The sequence below is a fragment of the Poecile atricapillus genome, chromosome 23 (assembly GCF_030490865.1).
Source record: "Poecile atricapillus isolate bPoeAtr1 chromosome 23, bPoeAtr1.hap1, whole genome shotgun sequence".
NCBI classification, from domain to species: Eukaryota; Metazoa; Chordata; class Aves; order Passeriformes; family Paridae; genus Poecile; species Poecile atricapillus.
Genome location: NC_081271.1, coordinates 1,986,389 through 2,009,302, shown reverse-complemented (window position 1 = coordinate 2,009,302; position 22,914 = coordinate 1,986,389). Strand labels below are relative to the sequence as shown.

At 55.8% G+C, this 22,914-nt stretch overlaps 1 protein-coding gene across 6 annotated transcripts; it reads left to right on the top strand.

Moving 5' to 3' along the window:
- Positions 1-251: 251 nt before the first annotated feature.
- Positions 252-21,149, top strand: BLACAT1 (BLACAT1 overlapping LEMD1 locus). 6 transcript variants are annotated; one of them, XM_058855967.1, is made up of 3 exons: positions 252-409; positions 19,869-20,043; positions 21,029-21,149. In XM_058855967.1, exon 2 carries the CDS (start codon positions 19,905-19,907, stop codon positions 20,004-20,006), a length of 102 nt encoding a protein of 33 aa, XP_058711950.1. In that variant the 5' UTR covers positions 252-409; positions 19,869-19,904; the 3' UTR covers positions 20,007-20,043; positions 21,029-21,149. The 6 variants fall into 6 exon arrangements, with proteins under 6 accessions (XP_058711950.1, XP_058711948.1, XP_058711949.1 ...); XM_058855965.1 differs by lacking the exon at positions 21,029-21,149 and adding an exon at positions 20,736-20,841; XM_058855966.1 differs by lacking the exon at positions 21,029-21,149 and adding an exon at positions 20,740-20,767.
- The last annotated feature ends 1,765 nt before the right edge of the window (positions 21,150-22,914 follow it).

Sequence of the window (22,914 nt, the reverse complement as noted above, 5' to 3'; positions counted from 1 at the left end):
GGTCAGCGGGGACCCTGCCCCGGGTACCGCATCCTCCATGCGGGGAGCGGGGGATGCTCGGCTCGGGAGGCAGGGATGAAGAAGAGGAGATAATTTAAGCAGGAGATAATTTATGCAGCAGCTCGGCTCGGGGTTGCGGGCCCAGCCGGGTGGGAGGGAGGGATGGAGGCCTCTCCCCATCGCCCCTTCACCCGCCCCCTCCCTCCCCGCAGCCACACACAGCCTCACAATCCTCCTTTACAATTAGGAAAGGCACCTAATTCAGCAGCGCTCGGGCTTTTGTTCCGTCTCTGCTCCGCCGGACGAGCCCTCCCCGCTGCCTCCGATGGGCTCCGCAGCCTCCTGAAGTTGCTTTGCAGGATTTCCCCCCACCCCAGCAACTCCCAGAAGAATCGCTGGAGTCCCGCGGGTGAGACGGACAGGGGGAAAGAGGAGCGGGAAAGGAGGAAAAAAAATAATGAGGGAAAAAAAAAAAGGAGGGAAAAAAATGAGAAAAAAAAAAAAAGAGGAAAAAAAAAAAAAGAAAAGGAGGAAAAAAAAAGGAGGAGGAAAAAAAAAAGTAAGACGGCGTTTTTCTCTCGCTTTCTTTGTCTGGAGCTTTGCCTGCAGGAGTTGAGAGCGTGAGGGGGCACCGGGGGAACGCTCAGCCCGCGGTGGGATCGGAGCTGGAGCACCTGAATCCCCCCCGCTCCCGGCTGCCTCACCTGGGCAGCATCCCCGGGAATTCCAGCCCGGAGCATCCCAAAGCAATCCCGAGCTGAAAATGTGGGGATTTATGGATTTAATTCTCGTGGCTGAAGGGTGGCTGTGGCTTGCTGTGGTTCTGTTCTTGTGGAGCTAGCTGGTGAGCTCGGGAAAAAAAAATGAAATTGGCTTTGTTTTGGGTGAAAATAATCCTGAATTGGCCAAAATTCATCTCCGTATGAATATTTCTGAGTTGCGCGGGTATATTCGTGTTACATTCCCATTATTTATGTTGACAGAGAATTACATGCAACACATGCTAAGGCAGTTATCAGCTAATTACACGGCAGCTCGTTAACTGTTGGATTCCAGGCTTGGAACGGGTGTTCCTGTGGACAAATTGAAGTTTTTTTTTGTGTCCCCCAGGCGAAGCGGGGGCTCTGTGTGTGTGTGTGTGTGTGCAAACACTCGGGCATTGTTTGCAAGGGGAATCAACCCCACGGAGCCTCCGCCTGGTGCGGGAGGAGCGTTTGGGTTTCCGAAGGGCACGGAGAGGATCTGGAGCTGCCTGGATCTCCCTGGATCCCCCTGGATCCCCCTGGATCCCCCTGGATCCCCCTGGATCTCCCTGGATCTCCCTGGATCCCCCTGGATCCCCCTGGATCCTGGAAGGATGCGGCCAGCAGGGCTGGGGGTGCTGCTGGAGCTTCATCCCAGCCATTCCCTCCTCCGGCTGCAAACTTGCGGCTCCAAACCCCGAGAGGGGGAAAGAGGGAGAGGGAGAGGAGAAAAGAGGGAGAGGGAGAGGGGGGGAAAAGGGAGAGGGAGGCTCTCCAGGTCCTCTCCGATGAGGTAATCCCAAAGAAAGATAAGGGAAGCGGTGCGTGTACCAACCTGAGCGCTGATGTCAGCCGGGGAAAAGCAGATTAAGGATTCGGAGAGAGGAATTGCAGCGATTTTGGCGTCACCTGCTCGCCGCTGTTAATTCAGGTGTGTTGTGGTACCGGCTCGAGGGTCCCGAGGGGGTCCGGGCAGCCCGGATGGGTCCCGGTGGCTCCCGCCTGGGTTTGGGGGATGCTCCGGGGGCTCTGTGTGTGCTGCGGTGTTTTCACGTGGCTGGAGTCAGGAAAATGAGGATTTTTCCTTGCCAGAAGCTTCAGTGCCACTGAGGAGAGGGGAGGGAGAGCCCAGCCCTGGGCCCCGCTCCGCTGAGCAGGCTGGGGGTGCCCAGAGGGGCTCAAACCGTGTCCCCTCCCCGGTTTCTGTGTCCCCTCGGGGGTCTGTGTGTCCCTCCCTGGGGTTCGTGTGTCCCCTCCCGGTGTCTGTGTGTCCCCTCCCGGTGTCTGTGTGTCCCCTCCCGGTGTCTGTGTGTCCCCTCCCGGGGTCTGTGTGTCCCCTCCCGGTGTTTGTGTGTCCCCTCCCGGGATTTCTGTGTCCCCTCCCCGGTTTCTGTGTCCCCTCGGGGGTCTGTGTGTCCCTCCCCGGGGTTCGTGTGTCCCCTCCCGGGTCTGTGTGTCCCCTCCCGGGGGTTTGTGTGTCCCCTCCCGGGTCTGTGTGTCCCCTCCCGGTGTCTGTGTGTCCCCTCCCGGGGTCTGTGTGTCCCCTCCCGGGGTCTGTGTGTCCCCTCCCGGGGTCTGTGTGTCCCCTCCCGGGGTTTGTGTGTCCTCTCCTGGGGTCTGTGTGTCCCCTCTCGGCTCTGTGTGTCCCCTCCCCGGTTTCTGTGTCCCCTCGGGGGTCTGTGTGTCCCCTCGGGGGTCTGTGTGTCCCCTCCCGGTGTCTGTGTGTCCCCTGCGGGGTCTGTGTGTCCCCTGCGGGGTTTGTGTGTCCCCTCCCGGGTTTGTGTGTCCTCTCCCGGGATCTCTGTGTCCCCTCCCGGGGTCTGAGTGTCCCCAGGGAGTGGTGGCAGAGCGGCAGCAGCGATGTGTGGGAGCAGGGCTGGCTCCAGGCAGGGGGAGCAGGCTCAGGGACAGGTTTGGGACACTCAGAGCACCTCTGGGTGTCTCCGTGGGGCTGGGACCCCTGCTAGGGTGGCTGTCCCTTAGCAGGGGACAGCTCCGGGCTGGCTCCGGGTGTTCCCTGCTCCTGCTGGAGGTGCCACCCTGTGTCACCTCTCGGGATGGATCTGGGAACAGGGAAAAACGGGGAATCTCAGGGAATTTCAGGGAATTTCAGGGAAATTCAGGGAATTTCAGGGAATTTCAGGGAATTTCAGGGAATTTCAGGGCTGGCAGTGCCAATATCCCACATCTGCCTCCCCTCGGACCCGGCTCCGAGGATGCCCCCGGCACTGCAGCTGCTCCAGGCTGGTCCTGCTCCCTCTCTCGGGGCTGATCCCTGCGCTGTCTCTCATTCCAGTCCCACATTTCCCACACTCAGCCCCTGCCTGTTGTACCAGGGACGGTCCTGGGGTGAGGACCTGGCTGTCAGGTCCTTCCCTGGCCTCAGCGTGGCTCTGAAACCCCAAACCCAGAGCAAACTTTGCCCCTCGGTGCCCTGACAGGGATTCCCAAACCCTGGGAGAGGCTGAGTGAGGCTGAGCCCCTTCAACTGTCCAAGAAATGTTCTGGAGCCTCTTTTTTTTTCCATGAGAAATGTTCCTATAAAGCCAAAAAGTCTGAGAATGGTGACTTGGAGAAGGAGGGAAAGGCTGGGGAGTGACATTATTATAATGACAAATATTCTCTAAATCCCCAGGAACTGCCCCCCAGGCCTGCCCTGGAGGACTCAGCCTTGAAGGGTGATGTGGGAGAAGGGTTGAGATATTTTTTTCCCAAGTTTTAGCCCGGGGTGATGTCCCTGGAGTTCCTGGGCTCACCTGAGATGGGCTGAGCCCACAGAAGGACCCTGAGGGAGCTGAAGTGACACCTGGAGCTGAGGGTTTTACCCTCCCTTCTCCTTTCACCCTTGGAAAAAGTGTCCCCATAGACCCAAAGGGCTCTTTCCTCACCTTCCCCATCTGATTCCTCCATCTCTTTGTTCCTCTGGTCACTCCTGGCCGCTGAACCGGCCCCTTCAGCCCATCTCCCTCCTGTCCCAACTGGAGCTCCTGCAGTTCTGAGAGGAGCAGAGACTCCTCACCAGGATCCAGCTCCTGCACTGCCCAGGCTGGCTCAGCTGCAGCTCCACGTCCCTGCCAGGACCAGCCCACTGACCCCTGACCCCTGCCAGGACCAGCCCACTGACCCCTGACCCCTGCCAGGACCAGCCCACTGACCCCTGATCCCTGCCAGGACCAGCCCACTGACCCCTGACCCCTGCCAGGACCAGCCCACTGACCCCTGACCCCTGCCAGGACCAGCCCAATGACCCCTGACCCCTGCCAGGACCAGCCCACTGACCCCTGACCCCTGCCAGGACCAGTCCCCTGACCTCTGACCCCTGCCAGGACCAGTCCCCTGACCCCTGACCCCTGCCAGGACCAGCCCACTGACCCCTGATCCCTGCCAGGACCAGCCCACTGACCCCTGACCCCTGCCAGGACCAGCCCACTGACCCCTGACCCCTGCCAGGACCAGCCCACTGACCCCTGACCCCTGCCAGGACCAGCCCCTGACCCCTGCCAGGACCAGACCATCAATCCCCCATCCCTGAGTGATCCAGACCATCGACCCCTGATCCCTGCCTGATCCAGATCCAAATCCAGACCATTGATCCCCCATCCCTGCCCGATCCAGACCATTGATCCTGATCCAGACCACTGATCCCCATCCCTGCTTGATCCAAAGCATCGATTCCCCCATCCCTGTCTGATCCAGACCATTGATCCCGATCCAGACCATCCATCCCCATCCCTGCCTGATCCAGACCATTGATCCTGATCCAAAGCATTGATTCACCCATCCCTGAGTGATCCAGACCATTGATCCTGATCCAGACCATTGATCCTGATCCAGACCATTGATCCCGATCCATCCATCAATCCCCCACCCCTTCCCGATCCAAACCATCCCTCACCGGCCCTGCAGCTGCTCTGGCAAATCGAGACCAATTCCCCCCCGGCTCCTGCGGCAGCTCCTGCCTCGCAGCCCAGACTTAATTCCAGCGGGAGCTGAGCAATCTGTGACCGGGAATGTGCTAAAAGGCCCGGGAGGATCTTGTTAGTGAGGACCTTCCCTGGATCCCCGAGCTGCTGCCGCCCTCTCCTAATGGGCTCCGTGGAAAAATGGATGGAGTGAGCAGGAACAGACCTGGGTCGTTATCTCGTCCCTTCTCTCTCTGCCTCTCCCATCATTTATTTCCCATGGAAATAAATCCGGGGGAGCTGGGGCTCTGCAAAGGGCAGTGAGGCTGAGCAGAAGGATTTGGGATTTGGGCTGTGACCTGGGATTCACAAGTCATGATTTTGGGATTCTGGGTCACTTCCCTGCTCAAGGATGGATTTGTTGGTTTGCAGAGCGAACAGAAATGAATTTATCCCGAGTTTTCCCAGCAAGATGAGAAATGAGATCGTTTAGGGCTGGAGGAGATTTTTTTTTTCTCTTGGTACAAAGTAAAACCTTTTCACCTAAAATAAATCCTGTGGGGAAGAGGGAAGGAGGGCTGCGAGTGGCGAGCTGCTCCAGATGGAAAAGTGGGAAGGAGAGGTTGAAACTGGTTTTGTGCCTGAAGCTGAGTGGGACAAACGAACTGGAGATGTGAAATGTCCCTGCTGGCTCAAACTTGTCCCGGGGGAACATTTCCGCAACCTGAGGCTCCATGGAAAAGCCACTCCCGTGGAGCTGCCTGGTGTGGGGACAGCGCTGTCCCCCTCAGCAAATTCCTGCTGCAGGGAAAGCCTGGAATTCCCTCTGGAGAAGGAAAACACCTCCTGGGCTGGAGGGAGCAGCGTCTGAGCTCCTGGAGGGAGATGGGCAGGAACATCCCAATGGGAATGAGGTGCAGGAATGAAAGATTTCTTTTCCCTCCTCCAAACAAACCAGAGCAGTTTCTGTGCTCTGGAAGGAGCCAGGTTTTGTGCGCACCTGGAAAATCAGGAGAGGTTTGGCCCTTCCCAAAGTGGATTTTCCGTGGCTGCATCCCAGGGAAGGGAGCTGGGCCCTGCCTGCGATGCTGCCATGGCTGAAAACAGGGATTTATGGAGAGCATTTCCCTGGAATTCTCCCATAAAGGTGTTGGAGACGCCACACTCTCACCCTCAGCTCCGCAGGGAAGCAGGGGGAACTCTGCTCTCCTGAGTTTCTGAGGATCTGAGGGGCTCCTCAGCTTCCCCCTTTTTATCCCTGGAAGATTTATCAGGAATTCTGCAAAGATTCAGGCAGCTCGCAGTGGGAAATCAGGTGGTGATGAGAAAGCTGATTAAAATCCATAAATAACCCCGGAATCGCCCCATCCACGGGATGTACAAACAACAACCGCTGCACCTCCAGCTGCACCGCAAATGTTCCGGAGCCTCCCTTTTCCCATGGGAGATGTTCCCACGAAGCCAAAAAGTTCAGGCACAAGGACTTGGAGAAGCAGGGAAAGGCTGGGAAATGACATTATTACAATGACAAATATTCCCTAAATCCCCAAATCATGATCCCGGGCGCCTCGGAAATGTGATTAGGAGATTTAATCTGCCCGGGCTGGAGCCACTTGTCAAAGACAGCTCGAAAACGGATTGTTGCCCAAACTCTGGCTCGAGCTGCTCCCCAAAATCTGAGCGTTAAAGTTTAAAAATCCACCAGGAATTTGGGGGCTGGGGGAGCTGCAGCCGATTCCCCCAAAGCAGAGGCTGATTCCACCTCCTTGGGATGAGACTGGTGTGGATCTCTGTGGAAGACGAGGTGTTCCAGGCTCTGCTCTGGAGTGTCCGTCCGTCTGTTTGTCTGTCTGTCCGTCCCGGTTCTCTCCCCGGGGGTTTTATTTGCGCTCGTTTCTCATTTAGGGGCAGCCTCCCGCACGCGTCCCGGGCTCTCCGCACGCCTGGGGCGCGGGCAGGGAGCTGGGAAAAGCTGGAATGAGCCTCGGGAACGCTGCTGGGGAGCCCTGGGCTCCGTGGAGGATCCTCCTGAGCTCTAATTTCGGGTGGCCTCATTTAGGGGACCCCCCCCTGCTCCCACTCGAGCCTCTCCGAGTGCTGAGGGATTTCTGCAGGGGGGAACAGGAGCGGCAGGAGGGGCTGAGGTTTCCAAAGGCGCTCGAGTGCTTTTGGGAAGCCGGGATGGTTGTCAGAGCATCCTAAATATCCCCCGGGACTGGAAAAACCAGGATAATCCCCAGGGAGGGAGGCAGGGACCTGCTGAAGGCAGCAAAACCCTTTTTAAAGCATCGATCCGAGCGCTGAGAGTCTCCAAGGTGCGTTCGGTGCCTCTGCCCGGGATTTCCGGGCGAATCCCGACGGGAACGCGCTTCCAGGGTTTGTGATGTTCAAGCGTTGGCATTTTTGGGGCAGCCTGGCTGCCTTGAGGGCTGCGGGGCTTTCGTGAGAGTCCCCAAGCTCCCCCCGCGCCGTCCCCACCTGCCCAAACCTCCCCCAAAGCAGCGCCTGGGACGAGGAGCACGGGGGAGGCTTTGAGCGTATCCAAGATACAGCGGATTTGGGCACCCTGTCAAATGTTCTCATTGTCTGACCCTTGTCCAGACGCCAGTAAAACCCTTTGGGAAATTCCCCCTCCGCCCAGCGCACCGGCTTTAATTACAGGAGAGGAATGCGAGGCGCAGAGCGCGGCTCCTCCCGGCCCAGCGCCTCGTGGCTCCCCGAAAGTTTGGGAGCTGCGAGGTTCGGGGGTGCAGGGGAAGGGCAGGGCTGGGTGTGACATTCCCCGAGACCCCCGCGGGGGGTTTGTCCCCCTCCCCGGGCCGCGCTGGCAGCGGTGCCCGAGCAGCAGGACATGAGTAATCCCCATCCCACCGGGGGAGGCAGATCAAAGGCACCCGAGGAGATACAAGAGGTTTCTGCTTCACAGACCAGAGCGGCTGCAGTTCAATAGCGCCTTTGTTACCGGCCCTGCCGAGCCGGGGATGGAGAAATACCTGACCCCGCTCCCTCCCTCCTTCCCTCCCTCCCTCCCTCCCTCCCTCCCAGCCCCTCGCAGCACAACCAGCTCAGCCATGAGAGCAGCACCAGAAAGGTTGGGGGGTCCCAAAGACCCCCCCTCTGTCGGGCTGGGAGCAGCGGGGTGACCCCCCCGAGCAGCTCCGGGCACCCCCTGCCCCGGGGCTTGGGGAGGAGAGGATGAGGATGGTGATGGTGAAGGCGCTGCCGCTCCAGCCCTGTCCCCGCTGGCACCGGGCCCTTCCCGCGGTGACCGTGCCGCGCTGCCAAAGGTGAGCTCAGCGCGCTCGGCCGGAGCCTCCGGGCACTCCTGGGGTCCCTGAGGCTTGGACAGGGCACGGTGGCACCGGCAGGGACACGTGTCCTCGTGCTGGGGACAGCAGCCCGTGCCCTGCCAGGTGCCACCGCCGGGGCAAGGCCGGGCCACGTCCCAGAGAGCCAGGAGGGACAAAGCGATGGGTTTGTGTCTCTCCACGATGGGATCGGGGCTGATCCCTAGGGATTTGGGTTGTTCCCGAGAGATTTGGGTTGATCCCTAGGGATTTGGGGGTGATCCTTAGGAGCTGGGGTTGTTCCCGAGGGATTTGGGGGTGATCCGTAGAGGTTGGGGTTGTTCCCGAGGGATTTGGGTTGATCCCGAGGGATTTGGGGTGATCCATAGGGATTTGGGGGTGATCCTTAGGAGTTGGGGTTGTTCCCGAGGGATTTGGGGTGATCCATAGGGATTTGGGGTTGATCTGTAGGAGTTGGGGTTTTTCCCGAGGGATTTGGGTTGATCCCGAGGGATTTGGGGGTGGGTGGGTGCAGGACACACAGGGCAGGGGGAGCCGTGTGGGGTTCCTGGTGTGCCCCCCAAAAGATCCTCCCAGTGCAGCACCTGCTCCCAGGGATGGAGTTTTGGGACCGAGGGGTGCTCCGTGTTTCGGGACACCCAGAGGGGACCGTGGCTCTTCCCCCTCGCCACTCACGGGAGATAAAAGAGGGAAAACCTTGGGAAAACGCCAGCTCCGAGCTGCCCCACGCTCCAGGAGCTCGCTGGGGAGGTCAAAGCCGTGCTCTCCGCTACTGCAAACCACAGCAAAAACCCTCCCTGCCTCCCATCCCCGCGGCTGGAAAACCTGCATTTCCCAGGGATTCTGCGGAGGGTGAGGAGGGGACTCCCCCACCCTGAGCTCATCAGCTCCTGGCAATTAACAGGCGCTAATGAACGAGAGGGGTGAGGCAGCAGAGGCCGGAGCGCTCCCAGGGACAGCCGGGGCACCTCTGGTGCCACCCAAGGAGCTTCTCCAGGTGCAGAGAGGCTTTTCCTGAGGAACGCGTCACCTTGTCCCCAGCGCCTCTTTTGGTGGCTCCAGAGACGGAAACTCCCCCGAAAAGGCCCGAGGGGGGGAGGAAGAGAGAGGGAGGAGGGTTGGAAGCCAAACTTTTCTTTGGGCCTTTGTCTGAGCCCACAAAGGCGGCTCTGTTGGATGAAGCTGGCCGAGCACCCACCTGCAGCCAGGTGAGCTGTGGGGGCAGCGGGGCTGCAGCTCCTGCTCAGCCTCCCTGGGCGAGTCCCCTGCTGGCCCTAAAAGTCAGATTTTCAGAGCAGCTGCGGGGCAGGGTGAGGCTGCACCCCGAGGTGAGTGTTTCTCCCTAAAAATGGGATTTATCCCGCCGCTCCTCCTCGGAGAGGGACGCGGGGATGTGCAGGTGGGAATTTGTGCGGCTCCATTTGTGCAGCCTGGGTTGTGGCTCCGAGTTTGTCAGGTTTTTTGGGATTCTGGAAAGAGGAAAGGATGCCAGGTGCTGCCAGGGATGAGCTGGGGCCGTGGCCAGGACACCGAGAGAGGGGAAAATCAACAATTCCATGGCTGCTCCAATTAATTCCGGCCGTCCCTGCCATCCCAGCTCCTCACGGGGCACGGGGTCCTCCTGCCCGGGTCAGCTCCCTGCTGGGACACGGAACATTCCAGGCTGGGATCGCTCCCTCTGAGCAGTGGAAAACCCAGGAGAAGCCACTCCGTGGTGCTGAGGGGGGCTTGGGGTGGAAACACCCCTGGTTTTGGGGTAGAAACCCTCTGATTTTGGGGTGGAAACACCCCTGGTTTTGGGGTAAAAATCCACCTTGATTTTGGGATAGGATCCCACTCTGATTTTGGGGTGGAAACCAGCCGTGATTTTGGGGTGGGATCCCACTCTGATTTTGGGATGGGAACCCCCCTGGTTTTGGGGTAGAAACCCGCTCTGATTTTGGGGTAAAACCCGCCCTGATTTTGGGGTGGGATCCCGCCCTGATTTTGGGGTAAAACCCACCCTGATTTTGGGATGGAATCCAGCCCTGATTTTGGGATGGAATCCAGCCCTGATTTTGGGGTGGAATCCAGCCCTGATTTTGGGGTGGAATCCCGCCCTGATTTTGGGGCTGTGCTCCCAGCAGGTCACGGGCAGGGAGCACAGCTTATCCCAAAGAGTCATTTCCCCCCCGTTCTCCTTTCCCTTTTCCCAAAGTCTGCTGCCTTATCCTGGCTAAGCCCTCTGCTGTGGTCTATGGCTTTTTATTCCTATGTGATTGCTTTCCCGAACTCATGTAGGGCGAAAAGCCATGGGCTACACAGGGGAGGGGCTGCACCTTCCAGGCACCTCCGAGCCCCCCGCATTTATTTGGGGCTCGAACAAGGAGTGAAAGGGGGCACTGAAGCCTTGCAGGGCCTTCCCGGAGGGGTGGGGACACAAAAGTCGCCCGGGGGTGGCGGGGCCGTCCCCATTCAGCACCGGGAGCGGCTTTTCTTTGGCGTTTCTGAGCTTTTTCCCGCACGCTTCAAAGCATCCCCACCTGCATCCCCCTGAACAAAAGCACCGGGAAGAGGCCGGGGGTATTTCCGAGGGTATTTCTGAGGGTATTCCGAGGGTATTTCCGAGGGTCGCAGCCGCTGCCCGGGTGATGGCAGCAGGGGGAGGAGGGGGTCCGGGTTTTTTTGGGGGGGTCCAGCCCCGTCTCCCACCGCAGAGCTGGCAGGGGTGACCCCAGGAGGCCGCGGCTCCACGAGGAGGGTGAGGGGAGGTGGTGGCCAGGAGCAGGAGAGGAGGAAGGGTTGAGTTACAGGGCAGGGCTTGGCAAATGGGGAGTTTTTAAATGTGCAAAAAGTCGGCGGGGTCCGTGCGGAGGGAGAGGAGAAGGGGGTGCTGGAGATCCCACTGCCACTGACCCCATTCCTGGAGATCCCACAGATCCCATTCCTGGAGATCCCACTGCCACTGACCCCATTCCTGGAGATCCCACAGACCCGATTCCTACAGATCCCATTGCCACTGACCCCATCCCTGGAGATCCCACAGATCCCATTCCTGCAGATCCCACAGATCCCATCCCTGCAGATCCCATTCCTGCAGATCCCTCTGCCACTGACCCCATTCCTGGAGATCCCACTGCCACTGACCCCATTACTGGAGATCCCACAGATCCCATTCCTGGAGATCCCACTGCCACTGACCCCATTCCTGCAGATCCCATCCCTACTGACCCCATTCCTTCAGATCCCATTCCCACAAACCCCATTCTTGCACATCCTATTCCCACAGACCCCATTCCTACAGATCCCATTCCTGCAGATCCCACAGACCCCATTCCTGCAGTTCCCATTCCTGCAGTTCCCATTCCTGCAGTTCCCATTCCTGCAGTTCCCATTCCTGCAGTTCCCATTCCTGCAGTTCCCATTCCTGCAGTTCCCATTCCTGCAGTTCCCATTCCTGCAGTTCCCATTCCTGCAGTTCCCATTCCTGCAGTTCCCATTCCTGCAGTTCCCATTCCTGCAGATCCCATTCCCACAGACCCCATTTACACAAACCCCATTTCCACAGACCCATTTCCACAGATCCCACCCCATGGACCCCATTTACACAAACCCCACCCTACCGACCCCATTCCCACAGACCCCATTCCCACAGACCCCATTCCCACAGATCCCATTCTGCAGATCCCATTCCTGCAGATCCCACCCTATAGACCCCGTTTACACAAACCCCACCCCACAAACCCCATCCCACAGATCCTATTCCTGCAGATCCCACCCCACAAACCCCATTTTCACAAACCCCACTCCACAAACCCCATTCCAACAAACCCCATTCCCACAAACCCCATTTCCACAGATCCCATCCCACAGATTCCACTCCCACAAACCCCATTCCCACAGATCCCACCCCAAAAACCCCATTTTCACAAACCCCATTTCCACAGATCCCATCCCACAGATTCCACTCCCACAAACCCCATTCCCACAGATCCCACCCCAAAAACCCCATTTTCACAAACCCCACACCACAGACCCCATCCCTGCATCCCCCACCGCCCCCACGCCCACCCCAAAAACCTTGCGGGGTTCCACCTCCCCCTCCCCAAGCAGGAAACGAGCAATTTCTCTCTTCTTTGCTTTTTCTTTTCTCACTTCCTGAGCTTTGACTCATTTGGGTGTCAGGCTTTCAAGTTTATTTCACCAGCCTGGAATGCATCTTTAAAAATAATAGTCCCTGGAGAGAAAAAAAAAAAGGGGAAAAAAGCCGAGGTTCAGCTGAAATCCCATGACTCAAGGAGGTGTGGAAGGAAGAAAATCATGAAATCCCATGAGTTCCAACAATGAAAGCAGGAGAGCTGGCACATAAATCATCAAAACCAAACACCATCCGTCAAAATGAAAGGAATTAAGCCAATCTCGCCGGGCTGTTTTAATTATTTTTTAATGAGGATTTGCTCATTCAGAAAATTCACCCGTGACAAGGCCTGCCCAGAGCCATTCAGGCCGGGCAGGGGGACACGCTTGGCTTGGTCCTTCCACCCCCGCCCTGGGGCTGCTCCAAACCGGGAATGGGAGCCTGGGATGAGGCTGGAATGAGGCTGGAATGAGCCTGGAATGAGGCTGGGATGAGCCTGGGATGAGGCTGGAATGAGAGCGGGGCCAAGGAACCCAAAACAGCCCCGGTTTGGCCATTTCCAACCCAAAACGTGGCGCTGGGGAAGGAAAATCCTCTCTGGATGGTTCCTGCTGTCACCACGAGGATTCCTGGGATGATTTAAAGCTCATCCAGCTCCTTCCCCTATCCCAGATCGCTCCAAGCCCTCTCCAACCCCGCCCTGGACACTTCCAGGGATGGGGCGGACCCAAACACCGGCCCTGTTGATATTTTGGTGTCTTTTTTTGGGGCAAAGCAGCTCCAGGCTGGAATATCGGTGATCCCCTGGGAATGGTTTTTATGGGATTGATTTTTCCTTTAACTTCCAGGGGTGGGGCAGCCCCAAACACCGGCCCCTGTTGATATTTTGATGTCTTTTTTTGGGCAAAACAGCTCCAGGCAGGAATATCGGTGATCCCCAGCCCTGGGAATGATTTTTATGGGATTGATTTTTCCTTTAGCAAGGCAGGAATGAGGTGGGGAATGGAGGAAGCAGGGAGGGGAGGAGGAAGCGGACTGGGAGCACTGGTGGGGGTGACTGGTGGGGCAGCCCGGTCTGGAGACTTTGTGCCAAATCTCCCGGTGGTGTTTGCCAGCCCCATCGCCCCCAGGGCTTCTACAGAGAGATTTGACACGGGATTTTCAGCTCCCCAGGAGCCCCATCCCATGGACACATCCCACAGATCCCATTCCTGCTGATCCCATCCCACGGATCCCATTCCTGCTGATCCCATCCCACGGATCCCATTCCTGCTCATCCCATCCCACGGATCCCATTCCTGCAGATCCCATCCCACAGATCCCATTCCTGCAGATCCCATCCCACAGATCCCATTCCTGCTCATCCCATCCCACTGACCCCATTCCTGCAGATTCCATCCCACCCCATAGATCCCATTACTGCAGACCTGCAGATCCCATCCCACAGATCCCATTCCTGCTCATCACATCCCACCCCACAGACCCCATTACTGCAGACCCCGTTCCACGGACCCCATTCCCCCAGATCCCATCCCACAGATCCTGTTTACACAAACCCCATTCCTGGTGATCCCGTTCCTGCTGATCCCATTCCTGCAGATCCCACCCCACTGACCCCATTCCCACCCCACCGACCCCATTCCCACAGACCCCATTCCTGCAGCTCCCACCTCACAGACCCCATTCCCACCCCACCGACCCCATTCCCACCCCACCGACCCCATTCCCACCCCACAAACCCCATTCCCACCCCACAGACCCCATTCCCACCCCACAGATCCCATTCCCACAGACCCCATTCCCACCCCACCGACCCCATTCCCACAGACCCCATTCCCACAGACCCCCATTCCCACAGACCCCATTCCCACCCCACCGACCCCATTCCCACCCCACAAACCCCATTCCTACTGACCCCATTCCCACCCCACCGACCCCATTCCCACCGACCCCATTCCCACAAACCCCATTCCCACAGATGGGTCCCCTCAAACTCTCCCACCAAAGCCCCCCGGAGCAGAATTCCTTGGCAGGGCCCCTTGGAAAAGCTCCCAGCCCGCTCTGGCATCACCCCCGGGCACCGTGCGCTGGCTCAGCGGCTGCTGCAGGGATAAAACATTCCTGGCAGGCCCGAAAAAGCGGGATCGAGTGGGAATTTTCAAAGCATTTTGGGGAATTCGGCCGGTTTTGGAAAAGGCGGCCGTGGAAATTCCAGTGCATCCCAGAGCCGGGCTGGAAGGAGCTGGAGCGGCTCCAAGGCATTCCCGGATTGTTCTGTCCCCAAAAACACCCGGAAAAGGCAAATTCTGGAGCAGCCGGACCCGTCCAGCACTCCCAGGTCCTTCCTGAGCTCCCAGGAGAGCGTTAATTACAGTTAATGAGCGCCGTGAGCCAGGGAGGCACCCCCAGCCCGGGATCTGGGCTTGGAGCATCCCAAAAACTGGGAGAGGCTCGGGCTTGTCCTGCCAGGAGTGGGAATTGTCCCGACACGGAGCCACAGCAGCCCCTGGGCATCCCTGGGGGCAGCAGATCCCGAATTTTGGCTCAGGAACGTTCGGGATCAGGGGCAGCAGCTCCCAAATTCAGCCCAAATTTTGGAATGTGCAGCCACAGGGGAAACAACTCCCAAATTCAGCCCAGAATTTGGAATTTCCAGGCTCAGGGGTGGCAGCTCCCAAATTCAGCTCAAATTTTGGAATGTGTAGCCACAGGGGCGGCAGCTCCCAAATTTTGGCTCAGGAACGTTCGAGCTCAGGGGCAGCAGCTCCCAAATTCAGCCCAAAATTTGGAATGTGCAGTCACAGGGGCAACAGCTCCTAAATTCAGCTCAAATTTTGGAATGTGCAGCCACAGGGGAAACAGCTCCCGAATTCAGCCCGAATTTTGGCTCAGGGATGTGCAGGCACAAGGGTGGCAGCTCCTAAATTCAGCCCAAAATTTGGAATGTGCAGCCACAGGGGAAACAGCTCCCGAATTTTGGCTAAGGAACGTTCGAGCTCAGGAGCAGCAGCTCCCAAATTCAGCCCAAAATTCGGAATGTGCAGCCACAGGGGAAACATCTCCCTAATTCAGCCCAAATTTTGGCTCAGGGATGTGCAGGCGTGGAGCACCAGCTCCCAAATTTTGGCTCAGGGATGTGCAGGCACGCTCAGAGAAGAACCAGGAAATGAAAATCCACATTAAATCCCAAATCCTCGACCCAAGGCACGCCTGGGTTTGATCCACTCCTGGCTGTGAGATGTTTGGATATTTTACCTCTGAGGGTTCAATTTCTCCCACCCCAAATCCGGGTTTTTGGGAAAAGCTGGGGGAAGGTTTGCACTGAAAATTCAGCGGCGGGACAAAAAAATAAAGTGACAAAAAAAAAAAAAAAAGACACAAATCCTGGAATTATTTATCCAGCTCTGCCTTGGGTGAGGAATTACAGCTTCCTCCTCCTCCTCCCGGCTGCCTGGGAATGGATTATTTAGGAACTGGTGAGGCCACCGGTGCTGAGTCAGCCCCGAGCTAATGAACACCCCGGCTGCCCATTTGAAATTTATTGCACCTATTAATTACAACCATTAGCTGCAGCCAGTGAAATTTTTATAATGAGGACCCTGGCGACTTTGCCTTCCCTAGCAGCAAATTAACTGTGTGGGGGGAAGAATCAATGGGATCAGCAGACTTTACAGAAAGCGATGTTTTAATTAGCGATTCTCTGCAAACACCGCCAGGCAACATCTTCTCCCTTCATTATCTCCCCTTAAAGGGCTGCTGCTGCTTTTCAGGTCGGTTTTTATCCCCTCCTCTGTCTCCTCTGTTGTTGGGATTTTTTTTTTAATGCTCGGCTGCTCATTAGGGAAGAGGTTTTTAAGCGGGGTTTGGCTCGGGGTTGGTTGTAAGCAGCGAAATTTCCGAGTTTTTATTTTGGGGAGAGGGGGAAAAAAAAAAAAAATCCAAATTGGTTGGAAATAATGGGTTCGAAAATTTGGCTCGAAAAATGTTAAATTGGCTGGATTTTGGGAGGAGGAGGAGGAGTGTGGGGAAAGGGGTCGTGTCCACACATCCCAGAGTTCTGGGATGCAGGAGCTGAACTTTGGATGCTTCGAAATCAAAGGAACTAAAATCCCAGGCAAAACTTTGTGCATGGAGCATCCCCCAGCACCCCGAAAAGTCCGGGACTGGGGAATGAACCCCTGCAAGGCCCAGCTGTGACTTTTCCCCGGGGGTTTTTCTCCGTGGATGTTAAAACCGAGCTGATGATCCCAAAACCATCAGTCCCCCTCTAAAAACCTTGGCTGTGGATGTGGGGATGGATGGAGAGGTTATCGTGAAAAACAAATTAAAGGATTTTTTTTTTCTCCTCGGTTTCATCACAAATAATTTAATTCGTTCGGCTCCCTGCAAAAAAATCCCAGCCCCGATTTCCATTGCAAATGATTTCCTTTCCCAAGGAAAAATCCCGGCACGCTGGCAGCAAAAACAGCTCCGAAATCCGGGGGTTCAGACGCAAAACTCGTTTTTTTTCTAATAGATTCGCTAAAAAGTTAATTCCAGGGTGTCTTCCAGAAATAGAAACGGGAGAGGGAGGAAAATCAGCTGGAATGAAAGATCCTGGTGCTTGAGCATCCCTGGGGCTGGCGGCCACCGGTGTCACCTGGGAGTGTCACCAGAGCTGAGCCCATCCCTGCTGCCAGGAGCTTCCCGGATGCCCCAAAAATCCCAGGGAAATGGGAATGGCTGGATTAAGAAACAGTCTGGGTCCAGCTGCTCCAGAAAGACATCATTTTCCAGGCAAAATGACATTATTAAAGTGAGCATGCTGATGGCAGACAGCCCCCAATTCATCACTGTGACAGTGACAAACACGGCCCGGGGTGATGCAGTCGACTAAAGAGAATTCTCCAGCTTTACATCTTTAATGCTCGGCGCATTTTCTCTGCCGCAGCCGAGTTTTTTATCCCGAGGATCTTCTGCCTTGAATGGAAAGGGCAGCGCGGGGCTGGGGAGCCTTCCCAGCCCTTGCAAATCAGCCAGGGCTTCTGTCAGCGCTGCCCCAGCCAGTTCATTGCAATTTTTTTTAATTATTCCTTGCTCCTCCAGCATCTCTTTTTGCACCTTTTCAAGGGGAACAGGAGCGTCAGGCTCAGCTGGGGCTGCCTCCATTCTCCGGGGCTCATTCATCATTGTCCCCTGCCTGAATGGGAGGCAGAGGGTCAGCCCTGAAAAGCCCGAGCGCTACAAACCCCTCTAAAATATCTCAATAGGTCCCTAATGGGGTCCCAGCCAGACCCCCCAGGCTCTGGGGGTGGTTTTGTGTCTGCAAAAGCCGGGAGAGGGGGGATGGAGACGTGGGATGGCACAGGGCACCGCTGGGGACCTGCCTGGAGGTCTGGGGTGGTTTTTTCTGGGGGTTTTATGGACAGATTATTTAATCCGGTTATTTATTTAATTTGGTTATTTAATTCGGTTTATTTATTTAATTGGATATTTAATTCGGTTATTAAACACCCCGGAGCGAACACAGGATGGGCCAAACGCGGTTTAGGCACCGCTGGAGCATCCCCCACACTTTCCCCTGCGCCCACCTCCCCTTCCCTTCCCCGCTCCATTCCCGGGAGGCCGCGGGGTTGGGAGGTGAACGAGACCCCTCCTTGTCCCCTCTGTCCCCTCCGGTCCCCCCGAGGTCCCCGCGGGCCCCTCGGCACCAGCGGCAGCCTCGCAATCCCATGGCGGGGCTGGCGAGCACAAAAAGCGGCCGCACAAAGAGGGGACCCGCCGCAGCCTTTCAGAGCCGGGCGCTCATTAGAGGCTCTGCCCCGGTAATTTGGGAGCTCCAGAGGTGGCCGGATTGAATTTGGAGCTCCAGAGGTGGCCCGATGAATTTGGAGCTCCAGAGGCTCTGCCCGATTGAATTTGGAGCCCCCCAGAAGTGGCCGGATTGAATTTGGAGCTCCAGAGGTGGCCGGATTGAATTTGGGAGCTCAGAGGTGGCCCAGTTGAATTTGGGAGCTCCAGAGGTGGCCGATTGAATTTGGGAGCTCCAGAGGTGGCCGGATTGAATTTGGAGCTGCAGAGGTGGCCCGGTTGAATTTGGGAGCTCCAGAGGTGGCCGGATTGAATTGGGGAGCTCAGAGGCTTTGCCGATTGAATTTGGGAACTCCAGAGGTGGCCCGGTTGAATTTGGGAGCTGCAGAGGTGGCCCAGTTGAATTTGGGAGCTGCAGAGGCTCTGCCGATTGAATTCGGGACCTGCAGGCGTGGCCCGATGGAATTTGGGGAGCTCCAAATTCCCGGTTGAATTTGGGAGCCCCCCAGACAGGTTCCCAGATGGCCGAGGAGGGCAGGAGGGAATTCAAGGCGATGTTTCAGGCCTGTGTGCTGCAGCTGCGCCCTTGGAAAGGGAGAAAAGGGGGAAAAAGGGGGAAAAAAGGGGGAAAAGAAGAGGGAAAAGGGGAAGGCGGGGATGTGGCATCGCCCCCGGCTCTGTCACCGATGCGGCTCCACCGGCTCCGTTCCTGCTGGGAATTTGGGCTGCTCCGAACTCCTCCTGTGGGATTTGGAACTGTGGATGGGGAAGGGCGGGTTCCCCGAGCCTGAGGAGGTGACGATGCCCCAAAACCCATTTCATCACTGGGATCCGATCCAGGCTCGCCCTGAGCACCAGCCCTGCCCCTTCTGGGTAAAATCATCCGAAATCGGTGCAGGAGGATTTATCCAGGGAGCTTCCAGCCCTGGAGGTGACCAAGGCTGGTCCCTCCCAGCCCAAACCACCCCAGGATTCTGGGATTTGATGGAAAGCTCAAAATTGGAGCAGGGAGAGAACGAAGCTTTCCTGTCAAAGCATTTCTGGGAGGATTTGTTATTTATTTAAACCCCCCCAGCCTTGCATTTGCATAATTACATTTTGAATTACATTTTGCAGCTGTTGGGCCGTGGCGTGGGCTGGGATTTGGGGCATTATTTGTTAAAAAATGGACACGAAGAGGAATTGGGGCCCAGCTGAGCCTCTTTGTGCCAGCGCTGCCCTTGGGCCGGGGAAATCCGGCGATCCTCGGCTCCACGGGCACCGGGAGCTGCGATCCCGCTGTTCCCTGAGTGCCAGAGACGGGAAAAGGGGGAAAGGGAAAGGGGGAAAGGAAAAGGGGAAAGGAAAAGGGGGAAAGGAAAAGGGGGAAAGGAAAAGGGGGAAAGGAAAAGGGGGAAAGGAAAAGGGGGAAAGGAAAAGGGGGAGAGGAAAGGAAAGGAAAGGAAAGGAAAGGAAAGGAAAGAAAGGAAAGAAGAAGGAAAGGAAAGGAAAGGAAGGAAAGGAAAGGAAAGGAAAGGAAAGGAAAGGAAAGGAAAGGAAATGGAAGAAGAAAGAAAAAGGGGAAGGAGGGAAGGAGGGAAGGAGGGAAGGAGGGAAGGAGGGAAGGAGGGAAGGAGGGAAGGAGGGAAGGAGGAAGGAGGGAAGGAGGGAAGGAAGGAGGAAGGAGGGAAGGAGGGAAGGAAGGAAGGAAGGAAGGAAGGAAGGAAGGAAGGAAGGAAGGAAGGAAGGAAGGAAGGAAGGAAGGAAGGAAGGAAGGAAGGAAGGAAGGAAGGAAGGAAGGAAGGAAGGAAGGAAGGAAGGAAGGAAGGAAGGAAGGAAAGGAAGGAAGGAAGGAAGGAAGGAAGGAAGGAAGGAAGGAAGGAAGGAAGGAAGGAAGGAAGGAAGGAAGGAAGGAAGGAAGGAAGGGTGAGATGTGTCTTGGTCCAGGGTGACGCCCCAGTTTTGGGATTTTGGGGCTCTGCTCCCCACTCTCCTCCTGCCCTGACTCCTCTCCCTGTCCCCCTTCCAGGTCGGAGTCGCTCCCGAGCCTCTCCTGCTCCGGGTGATGCCCCAGTTCACCTTCGCCTGTTTCTGTGGCCTCCACGGCTTCTGCAAGATGAAGAGGAAGAAGGAACAGGCCAGCGGGGGGCAGGAGACGGCCGTGTGAGGATCAGCCCCCGCCCGGGACCCCTCCCGTCCCCTCGGTACGCCGGACTGCTTCGGGTGCCTCCCTCCTCTCTGCTCTGCAGGAGCCGCTGCTGCCTCTGCCCGGGGGGCTCAGGGGGATCGCGGGGTTCGGGGGGCTGAGCCAAAGTGTCCGGGGTGGTGCTTGGCAGGGAAGGGGAGCGATTTGGGCTGGGGGGAGCACGAGGGGAGCTGCTCCATCTGCTCATTTATCCTGCAAATTCTCCATTTATCCCGCAGATTCTTCATTTATCCCGCAGATTCTCCATTTATCCTGCAAATTTTTCATTTATCCCTCAGATTCTTCATTTATCCCGCAAATTCATCATTTATCCTGCAGATTCTTCATTTATCCTGCAAATTTTCATTTATCCTGCAGATTCTTCATTTATCCCACAAATTCTTCATTTATCCTGCAAATTCTCCATTTATCACGCAGATTCTTCATTTATCCCGCAAATTCATCATTTATCCTGCAGATTCTTCATTTATCCTGCAAATTTTTCATTTATCCACAGATTCTTCATTTATCCCACAGATTCTCCATGTATCCCAAAGATTCTCCATTTATCCTGCAGATTCTCCATTTATCCCACAGATTCTTCATTTAACCTGCAGATTCTCTCATCCCACAGATTCTCCGTTTATCCCGCAGATTCTCTCCCGCATCCCGCGGCTTCTCTCCTCATTTCCCGTCCCTCCCTGTCCCCAGGAAGGCCGGGGAGGAGCCGAAGTGTCCCTGCCCACGATGTCCCTGCCCGTCCCGCTGCGAGCGAGAATTCCCTCCCTGCTCCAGCAATTCCCAGCAGAGAAACCGGGAAAAGCTCCAAAATCCAGGCCAAGCCTTGTCCTTGCCGGAATCCAGAGCTGGGCAGCGCCTCTGGCACTGCCAGGTCTGTCCCTGCCTCCTTCCCTCTCCCTGCCACAATCCTGGACGTTTCCAGAAACTCGGGATGCGCTCCGGGAATTCCTCCCGCCTTCGGATCTTCCTCTTCTCCCCTCCAGAAGCACCCGGACCTGCTGGAGCAGATAAATCCCGCTGATGGCAGTGGGAATGAGGCGTCTATCCAAGGAAAATTCCAAGGATTTTCCGTCCTCTGCAGCGGTGAAGCCGAAGCTGGAGCCGTGTCCTGGCTGCTCCCGGATTTCCTTTGGGAAGGGATGAAGGAAGGTGCAGCTCGTCCTCCCCATCCCGGATCCGGCTGGAATTCCTGCAAATCCCTGCGGATTCCCAGGGAAGAGCCTCCAACTCCTCAGGAAAGCAGAGCCGCGCTCCCCAAAGCGGAATTTATTCCCACCAGCAATAATCCCGTTCACCAAGGGAAGGATCCAGCTGCCCTGCTCACATTCCCACCGGGAATTCGGGGTGGGAACACTCCAGGCAGGGCAATTCCTGCATCCAAGACTCAAAAAATTTAACCAAAAAACCCCCATTTTAAATATTTTTCCCCCCTCAGAATTCACCTGCTCGAAGCTGTCCCTTCTCCCTGCCAAGGGGAGGATTCTCTTCCAGGTATTCCCAGTCTTCCCACAGGACAAAATTAATTCGTGGCTGTCCCAAAACTCGGCGTTTTTCCAAATGTTTTCCAGAGGATGAAGCAATTCCAGATCAGTTGCTTTGGGAAAATGCTGAATTTCCATTTCATTTCCCGTTTTTGCACCTCAGCCTCCCCTGTTCCACCTTTGGCAAGGACCTTTGGGATCAGCTCCGGACCAAAAAATCCAAGGAAATTGGTGGAACTCCAAGGGAATTTCCTGAATTTTCCCAGTTCCACCTTTGGCGAGGACCTTTGGGATCAGCTCCGGACCAAAACCAAAAAATCCAAGGAAGTCGGGAATTTCCTGGGAATTCCAAGGGAATTTCCTGAATGTAACTTTAATTTTTGGGCAAGGATTCGTGGTGGCCACGAGAGGGATTTTAAAAAGTTGGGATTAATCCCTGCACGGGTGTGAAGATAAAGGTGGAATTCCAGCCTTGTTTTATTCCAGGATAAATCCAGAGGGACACTCTGACACCGAGATACGTAAAAAAATACTGATTATAGCGAGAGGAGCTTGGACTGACTCCCATCCCTCCGATTTCTCCTGTTTCTCCAGGTTTTTCCTATGCAAAAACACACAAAAAAACAGCAAAAACAAAGCCAGGCTCAGCAGCAGGTCCTGACTCAACAAAGCCCCGCTTAAAGCTAAAGCTTGGCTTTGGGATTTTGCTGATTCCAGCCTGGATCGATCCCTGGGAAAGAGGGGAAGGGGCAGAACCCTTCGTGCAGCCTCTCCTGACACGGATCAAAGCATTAAATCTCTTTTTATTGTCCTTTTTTTATCCCTGCTGCCCGGATTTCTTTGGGAAAGGATTCCCAAGATGTTCCTCGGGAGTCTCCCGGCTCCAGGAGCCATGGGAATTCCTACTGTACATTTATTTTTTTGGCGTTTTTTTGTTTTTGGGGAGGGGGAAATAAAAGTGACATTTGTAAATAAGCACAGGAACAGAGCAGAGCAATTCCTATAGGAATTCCTATTCCAGAGGAATAATTTAATGGATAAATAAATTAATGGATAAATAAATTAATGGATAACTAGATTAATAAATGAATAAAATAAATGAATAAATAAATTAATAAATGAATGAAGAAATGAATGAATGAATAAATGAATTAATAAATTAATAAATATATTAATAAATAATAAATCAAGCAAATAAATCAAATATTTATGATAATTTTTGGAGTGGGGGTTTTTATGGTGGGGTTTTTATGGTTTTGCTCCCTCTTTTTCTCGGCTGGTACCTTTCAAACAGGGCCCTGAAATGGAAATTCCCGGTGTTTGGGAATGGGATTGGCTGTGGGGAAGGGCACGGGGGTTGTTAAAGCACAGACCAACCCCACAGCAAT

What these genes read in the sequence shown, in the direction of transcription:
- BLACAT1 (XM_058855967.1), top strand. Translation starts at nt 19,905, where the DNA reads ATGCCCCAGTTCACCTTCGCCTGTTTCTGTGGCCTCCACGGCTTCTGC.